At 36.1% G+C, this 9,481-nt stretch overlaps 1 protein-coding gene across 1 annotated transcript in view; it reads right to left on the bottom strand.

The window, feature by feature from the left end:
* LOC144970126 (allene oxide synthase-lipoxygenase protein-like) overlaps positions 1-6,234 on the bottom strand; it is a 44,643-nt gene extending 38,409 nt beyond the window's left edge. Inside the window, exon 1 of the mRNA XM_078909374.1 lies at positions 5,613-6,234. Within this exon, the coding sequence (XP_078765500.1) occupies positions 5,613-6,104 (492 nt within the window). The 5' untranslated portion in view covers positions 6,105-6,234. The remainder of the gene's footprint in view (positions 1-5,612) is intronic.
* Between the last annotated feature and the right edge of the window lie 3,247 nt (positions 6,235-9,481).

Here is a 9,481-nt window from a genome sequence, read left to right as displayed (position 1 = left end):
CCAGACCGGTAAGTCCCTGGTTCGAATCCCGCTATGGGTGGCGAAAGTTGAGACCTTGGAAAAGGCCTATCACTGACATTCCCTTCCGCACTTAGATGTAAAGTAAAGTATCTAACAGGTAACAAACAGCATTGTCTCTATTGGGGAAAAAGAATATCAAAACAACTGTGATAGCCCCTTCACACGAGTCATATATAATATAATATATCGTACTACATGTTAAGAGTTGGCGTTGGATTGGAACCCCTTGTAAAGTGATTTGAGCACATTCAAAGGACTTTGCACCATTTAAAAGTTAAAGTATTGAAGTCAGCCTGTGCTCAACCGAGACATTTACATAGAGCTACAACTTACAAGGGCGTCCCGATAGTTCAGGTGGTAGAGCAGTCGCTTCATAAACGAAGGGACCGTGATCGATCACAGATGCAGTCGAGATTTTGTGTGATCCCCTGTCCTCCCAGCAGTGATTGGGAGCTGGGTCTGTTAGATCTGACGGAAAGAACTTTGCGATAGACTAGCGTCCTATCCAAAGGGTAACAAGCAATTGCTGTTGTCCGTTCCATGCTATAGAAACAGGGATAAACTCCGGCTCCATGGGCCTGGTGGTTCTAAAGGACAACTTACAATCCTTTAATATTTAATCATTCACCATCAACTCCAGGCAAACAATTTTTACACACATAATATCGCCTTTTTTCCGCAATCTGACCGGAAACCTTTTGTATCATATATCATAATATTATATTAGCCCACTCCGTAAAGCTGGTGTATTATCGAAGTGAAGAAAATGCCAAAAAAGTCAATTTTACAGTTGAAATGATTAGAGACGAAAGTTTAGGTTTATGCAAGTTATAAAGCTAATTTTTATTCGAATCAATAAAACACATTAACTTTACCCAACAAAATGCATATTTCATTTTGCCGGGGACTGTTTTTTACCCAAAATATCAGTTAATTAAGATGACTCTCAACTTGTCCAAAATTCTAAATAAGTCTTAGGTAAAAGATTTCTTTGACAATATTAGAGCCTTTTAACTCATCGGTATATAAATTTTTAAAATTCTAGTCAAAATGATAAAAAGGCTACTTGTCAATGTACGGATAAAGTGATCTAAATATTTTAATAGTACGTTAAGTACCGTCTAACTCGTAACCGGTAGAGTGAATCAAAGACTATACTTCAACCAATGAGCCCGGCCAATTCCACGCACATTGACCTCACATTGACAAGAGGCTATTATGCACAGTTTAATTACCTCTACATGCTTATAACGCTCTAATTCTTACGAAGTCAAAGAGAGATCAAATCTAATATAATACGGTCATTGGACCGTATGCTCCATTTATGGATCATATCAGTAAGCCATTTCGACAACCTTAATGATTTTCTTTTTCAAAATTTGTTCACAAATTTAAGTATCTAGATGTGATATGATAGTTGTCTGGGTGCAATAATAGATCGCGTGATAACACGCAGAGCAATTGGCGCAGTCGTTTTAATTGTGGATGGGAGTATACTATTTCATGTAATTAGAATAAAAATCGAGGTATTTTATAAAGGAAATAAAAATATTGGTAGCCTACATATTAGTAGTGTGTAGTCTTGTGGTCTGACACTCGCCTTAGGACTGGAAGGTTCACGGTTTGAGACTTGCTCTGAGCGGCGGATAGTCGAGTCTTTACTCACATTCTCACATCGAACTCGGGTGTATAATGAGTACCTGCCCTTGTCTCTGTAATATTGCCTAACCAGTGCCATGTCTCGTTCGACATGTTGTGTTGCTTTTGGCTAAGGGTAACTTGTAAAGAACTCTTTGAGCACGAAAAGCGGATATTGCTCTATATAAAATCTCAAGTTCAAGTTTAAAGGTTTGGCATTGTGATGTAACCTGGGGGATCTCGAGTTTGAGTCTTCAGACGTTGTCATCTTTTGTTCCCAGTAAAGATTTCATATCACTTTACAGACCACTTTATTTTCACATTTCAGGTGATTAGATACTCTAAGCATGAAAAGTACAGAAAGTACTGTAAACAAAATTACTTGAAGCTAAGAACTGAATTGAAAAAAGATTATTCTTTTTTCGTCTTGATACCAATTTCAAATACGTTTCGACAATTTTTTCCCCTGTATAACTGAGTTTGACTGAGTCAGTAAGCATATATAAAGAAGTGGACATCAAATCACTCATTATGCTCTATTCTGCTTGCAATCCCGCGAGAAGTAAAAAAATCATCTAAACTGTGAGTCTTTCTAATGCCTATAGTTTCTTGTCTTTTTTTTCTGGGTTTCTTTTTTTATTTTTTTTTTTGGGTTTCTTTTTTTTCAAACTACTTATGTTGGTCATGGCGTGAATCGTATTACACATGGATCTTTGACAATCGCACGACCATCCTCATTATACGTAAAAATTAGTGCTGCTATGCCATTTTAATTGGATGTCACAATTTAAACGTTTCTGTGACCCATATGAAAAATCGCACAGTGGCACTATTTTTACGTATAATGAGGATGATCATGTGATTGTCAAAGACCCATGTTTAAAATACATTATGACACGATCAACATAAGTAGTTACGAAAGGAAACTATAACATTAGAAAGACCACATTAAGACGATTTCTTTACTTCCAGCAAGATTGTAAGCAGAATATGGCATGGTATAGTTAGTGATTTGATGTCCACTCCTTTAAATGTGATACGCGATACGTGATGCGTGATACGTATGATCTGCTAGACCTCTCTTTTCCGAATCAGTGCATACAACGCATTAAACGGCAGCCAATAGAAAAGATAGTGCAACTTCTTTCGTGATGGCTCGGACATATCCTTCGAGAAACCAAACCACAAACATTATCAGACAAGCGTTGTGTTGGTTTTAGCAAGTCACCTCGCCTTGGCCCAGTTTATAGCGCTGTACTGCGGTTGGCGCCTGGTACATCCAATTTCACTACAAATGATTGACCCAATCACACTAAGTCATAGTTCACCCCCCCCCCCCCCGTTACATTATTTCATACATGTCGCCACAACGACCTCGTATTATAATAATAATAAGAAGAAGAAGAAGAAGAAGAAGAAGAATAAGAAGAAGAAGAAGAAGAAGAAGAAGAAGAAGAAGAAGAAGAAGAAGAAGAAGAAGAAGAAGAAGAAGAAGAAGAAGAAGAAGAAGAAGAAAGAAGAAGAAGAAGAAGAAGAAGAAGAAGAAGAAGAAGAAGAGAAGAAGAAGAAGAAGAAGAAGAAGAAGAAGAAGAAGAAGAAGAAGAAGGAAGGAGAAGAAGAAGAAGAAGAAGAAGAAGAAAGAAGAAGAAGAAGAAGAAGAAGAAGAAGAAGAAGAAGAAGAAGAAGAAGAAGAAGAAGAAGAAGAAGAAGAAGAAGAAGAAGAAGAAGGAGAAGAAGGAGAAGAAGAAGAAGAATTTTAATTGGATGTCACAATTTAAACGTTTCTGTGACCCATATGAAAAATCGCACAGTGGCACTATTTTTACGTATAATGAGGATGATCATGTGATTGTCAAAGACCCATGTTTAATACAACTTATGACACGATCAACATAAGTAGTTACGAAAGGAAACTATAACATTAGAAAGACTCACAATTAAGACGATTTCTTTACTTCCAGCAAGATTGTAAGCAGAATATGGCATGGTATAGTTAGTGATTTGATGTCCACTCCTTTAAATGTGATACGCGATACGTGATGCGTGATACGTATGATCTGCTAGACCTCTCTTTTCCGAATCAGTGCATACAACGCATTAAACGGCAGCCAATAGAAAAGATAGTGCAACTTTTTCGTGATGGCTCGGACATATCCTTCGAGAAGACCAAACCACAAACATTATCAGACAAGCGTTGTGTTGGTTTTAGCAAGTCACCTCGCCTTGGCCCAGTTTATAGCGCTGTACTGCGGTTGGCGCCTGGTACATCAATTTCACTACAAATGATTGACCAATCACACTAAGTCATAGTTCTACCCCCCCCCCCCCGTTACATTATTTCATACATGTCGACGACCTCGTATAATAATAATAATATAATATAATAATAATAAGAAGAAGAAGAAGAAGAAGAAGAAGAAGAAGAAGAAGAAGAAGAGAAGAAAGAGAGAAGAAGAAGAAGAAGAAGAAGAAGAAGAAGAAGAGAAGAGAGAAGAAGAAGAAGAAAGAAGAAGAGAAGAAGAAGAGAAGAAGAGAAGAAGAAGAAGAAGAAGAAGAAGAAGAAGAAGAAGAAGAAGAAGAAGAAGAAGAAGAAGGAGGAGGAGGAGGAGGAGGAGGAGGAGGAGGAGGAGATTTGGGGGTTCGACGAAAGACGCCGAAGAAATATGCGTGTCATGTGACCCATATCACGTCTGAGTTATTTAGACGAGAAAGAGATTTTATAGTTCTGGATTAATTAATTTTTCTTTTATCACGATGGATAGGTTTAACTAGACGTTTACTTATATGCAGGTCTGTTAACTCAAATTGTTATGGGCTCGTTGTTGTTATGGAAATGCTCTCAAACCAGCGCAACATATTGTCCATGACAACTTTGTTGAAACAGGCTCAAAATTGTGTTCGGCTATAATACCAATTAATAAGAGCACCTAGATTTAACTTAAAGAGACAGAAACTAAAATCTCACATTCCTTGTCATTGTTTAAACCTAAAAACCATTTTGTCACCGGACTAATCCCGATATAGTACCGTTTTGACATTCTTAATCACAAATAATGGAGTACGACATTAAGAGCTTTGCGATTTGTACCTGAATCAAACCGTCCTCGAGATCTATGTTGACAAGCAGATGTTACCGTTTGCGTCTTTAACGTATTTTCTTGCCATGACTGGTTGTTTACCACTTAGATCTTGTACTGACTGGTTGAAATGTTTGGTATTTGATTGTTTTAGTCGTTCAATTTTGTGACATTCATGTTTAATATAATGTTCCTTTGCTCTCTTACACCCATGTTTTATACTCTAATTAGCGTCTTTATAATATTCATTACTGTTGCGCCCTAGTTGTCTTCTTTCATCCATCATTTTCAAGATCTTGTCATTCATCCATTTTTGTTTTCGTTCGTGTTTTTTTTTCCACAGATGGAATGCTCTCTCCTGCAGATTCTGTGATGCAGTTCAATACTTGAATCCAGTACTCATCTATGTTTATATCTGAGGTCAAGTTTTCCCTTTTTTTTCTCTCACGCATTCTTTGTTATCATTTTTTTTATTTTATCGTTAATTCTCAATAGATATAATTGCAGTTTTGGTTCCACTTTCTTTTTCGTTATTTGTTTAACTTTTATTTTTAGCTTGCCCTTGACAGGTCGGTGGTCACTATTACAATCTGCGCTTGGAATAGTGGTTGCGTTGCGCACGATATTTCTGAATCGATGTTGGACCAGAATAAAGTCTATCCGATTTTTATCAAGGCCACCTGGCTTATCCATGTCCACTTCTTTCTATCATGATTTTTAAACGATGTATTAACAATGGTAAGGTTTTCTGATCTCCACTATTCGACGTTTACTTTAAAAATTCATATCAATGCCAGCCGGATATTCGGCACTAACACACAAAACTACGTGTAACCTTAAACAATTTAGTGAAAACTACTCATAAAAATGGCTTACCTGAACTGGTCCGTTTCGAATTTTCTGTTCATAGACATAATCCTTCCTCTTCTCGGCTAATTCCTTCGACCTCTGTTCCTTGAACTTATCAAACTGAGGTAGAGAAGTGTCCAAGTGTTGGATGAAGTAACGCTGATCAGTTCTGATCCATCGGAGGATCGGGAAGACAAAACTTGTATTGTTTGTTTTGTTTTCGACCACGATTTTATCAACAAACCAGTCGTCAGAAATAACTCCAAATGTCTTGTCAGTCCGAATTTCCAAAACCTCAATCTCCACAAACTGGTCAAAATCCTTTACAACATCGGCTGCTATTTTAAATGTGTCCGCTTGACCACGCTCAAAATCGTTGTGGAAGAATGTGTCCAGGGTTGTCGGTTTGGAGGATTTTCCATCCTTTCCATGTAAAATAATACTGACAGTGTTATCAGTTCCGGCATATTTCCTATCGCCGGTGAACACATTGACAGTTAGACTTGGAGGGTGCAACATATTGAAATTAGATTTGAATCAATCCAACAAAGGAAACACTCAAATGGATGTTTTTCGTAGTCAGGTCGCTTTTTCTCAATCACACGATGAGTTGTGATCAGTCAGAGAGTCATATGGTTTGGTGGATTATCGATCTGGCTGTTTTACAAGTTACAAAATGATTTACATTAAAACATTATTTCAGCACAACAGATAACCGATATAATCAAACAATCAAAGGGATCGCCGGTATCCCAGATAAATATATATTTAAACGACATTATATATGTATATATATATATATATATATATATATATATATATATATTTAAAATAATTTATCTTCTTCTTCTTCTTCTTTTTCTTCTTCTTCTGTTTCGTCTTCTTCTTCTTCTTCTTCTTCTTCTTCTTCTTCTTCTTCTTCTTCTTCTTCTTCTTTATTATTTATTATTATTATTATTATTATTATTATTATTATTATTATTATTATTATTATTATTATTATTATTATTGTTGTTGTTGTTGTTGTTGTTGTTGTTGTTGATGACAATTATGTGGTAGAATTTCAGCTTCAATTTATATAAAAAGGCGAATTGGTGTGGACGTTTCGGGTTTCCTCTTTATCAAACACAGACAGATTGATGTAACACAAGTCATAATTGAAACGGTGTTACTATTAGTCTTGAACCCCTTGTTGTTTTTTAGAATCACGTTTAGTGAAAATGCCCTGTAGACATTTTGAAAATTAATGTGATCTTTCGATAATTGGATTAACAGTACGGATTTTGGGCAGTGCATCTACGGTTTTAGGGCATGAGGTAAAGTGACAGGCCCCAAATCCGTAAGAGAGCGAAACATACGCTTTATAAACTTGTAATATCTATTGTACTGAGAAAATACTGATGTAAATGACAAATTTGACATCTCTGCTTATCACTAAAATCAGAATTGTACACGACTGGTAGAGGACAAATGTTTGTACAGAGTTGATCTACTATCATGGTGGTAGTAATCTAAAGATTGTGTGACAAATCGTGGTAGAATACTTCCTTTCAAGGATTGCTTAGCGTCATTTATGTCAATATTTCTAATTACAGTTCACAATAACTGGTATGAATGTCAATTTTTATGTAAAGTTCAAGACCTTCTGGTTATTAGAAAAAAATCAATTTGCGTTATAAAGAGCGTTATGTAAACACACGAAAAGTCTTTATGTGACACACTCTGAAGCGCATAGATTTGGGGTGTAGGGGCGCACTACACTAATAGACAAGTATTTTATCTAAAACGTTAGATGAATGGTGTTTGCTACATATTATGCAACCGTTGTTTTCACAATTACTCTCGGTGTGCGGCCAATAAAGTTATTGAGCTGAGAGAGCCATTTTGGGTGTCCGAATTGGAACACCCACACTCCACCCTAATTGGTAAATCTAAAGTTTGTTGTAAAATAAATTTGACGTTGAAAATTTTGTTGAGAATGTTTTACTCCCAGTATCGAGGGAATAAATACATAATCATTCCACTTATCTGGGAGAAATGTTCTTAGCACTATTTTACTGACATTTCACTTTTAAACATTTTGTCCACTATACAAAAATCGACAGATTGAGACAATCCCCAACGTGGCAAATTGTCCTTATTTGTTTCAAATTGTCTGCTTCAAAAACTGTAAACACGTAAGCATTGTTTCAAGTAAACATTTTCTAAGGAAAAAATCAAATAATGTCTTAGTCTCTCGTTTAATTATTTAATAGGTGGGTCTTGGTTTCATCAAAAAGTTCAAAAAGAACGTGAGGGTATCACATCGATAAATTAAATGCTAAAACGGACTTGGCATGACAAAAAGTTATTGATTTCAAAAGATAAGAGGCTTGGGTGTGGTTTGTCTTATAATTCCGACATGATGATGATGATGATGATGGTGATTACGATGATGATAATGATGATGATTTGATGATGATGATCATGATCATGATGATGTGATGATGATGATGATGTAATGATGATGATGTGGTGATGATGATGTGATGATGATGATGATGATGATGATGATGATGATGATGATGATGATGATGATGATGATGATGATCAGGGGCGTGGTTATATTGGTTGATTTGGCGCCTGGCACCAATTCCATCTTTAAAAAGTGGATTACAGCATTTGAAAAATAATAAAACAAAGAAATGATATAAACCTCCTCTTACTTATCTGAGTAAGTCTTTTCTGTTTATGTTTTTCTTTCTTTTGTATTTACAAATATAGCATGTTTTTAGTCATTTTCTTCTGTTTCTGGAACCACCTTATACTGTAAGCATGCCACGCCACTGATGATGATGATGGTGGTGATGGTGTTGGTGCCGATAGTTTGGATGCAAATATGAATCAACAGTGACAAATTATTTCCAAGTTCTTAACAGGCTCGATGGTTTTTCTTGATAATCATGACAAATATCGACTAAAGCATGAGTGAGTTTGATTTTTACCTCGGGGTGCATTCCTGAATTTCAACTGAATCAGAACATAAACAAACCATTACCAAATATTATTATATAAGCATCTACTCAGCACCTCAGAGATTTCAGTCCAGTACAAGTGTGGGGGGAAAGGTGCATTAAACCACTTGTCACTGTTACGGGTTGTTATATAAAGGTATAAACGAATGCGCATCGCCATAAGCTAACAGAAAAATGCGACCCATAACACTAAAAGGTAGAAGTATCAAGGATCACATATTAAATGTTGAAGAGCCAAGATAGAGAGAAAAATAGAAAGATAGAATGACAGATAGAGAGTTGGCTTGATGGCAGAATTTCTGTAAAAACCACGCCAAAGAAATTATGAGAAATAGACGAAATGAATGACATTTAATTTAACAGAAGGACTAATACAAATATGTTATAATAATAAAACGTTTATTACAAAACAATACTCACTACTACCTGGAGACATACTTAAAAATAATTAAACATAAAAATACGTTTCAATATTACATCAAACAACCGGTCACCTTCATCTTTGCACACACGTCACAAACTCACAAGGTCCATGCGGTCGGCACGTGACCAAAGGTTGAGGAAAACTCTAAATACACTAGAGAGGGGGATAAATGTTTATCTCTCTTTGACTATAAAAGTCTATACGTAAAGTGGTCGGTGATAGAATTGACGCCCCAGCTGTGTACGACAGCTGTGAAATGACAAAACGTCGTCTTTCAATTTGGCCAGACATCTCTTACTTCTTACATCGGTAGATTATGATAGTCTTTAAAACTTCTTAATCCTGATCATTTAACACATTGTAGATGCATCAGACAAATATCTCCAGCAGTCTAGGTCATACTTGCAGACCCGTCGGACACATATTGTGTTTAACAAGGTTTTCATTTATTTTACTGT

Source organism: Berghia stephanieae, chromosome 4 (genome assembly GCF_034508935.2).
Source record: "Berghia stephanieae isolate SIO BIC M18660-M18661 chromosome 4, UCSD_Bste_1.3, whole genome shotgun sequence".
Lineage (NCBI taxonomy): Eukaryota > Metazoa > Mollusca > Gastropoda > Nudibranchia > Aeolidiidae > Berghia > Berghia stephanieae.
This window is presented reverse-complemented; position numbering and strand designations above follow the sequence as displayed.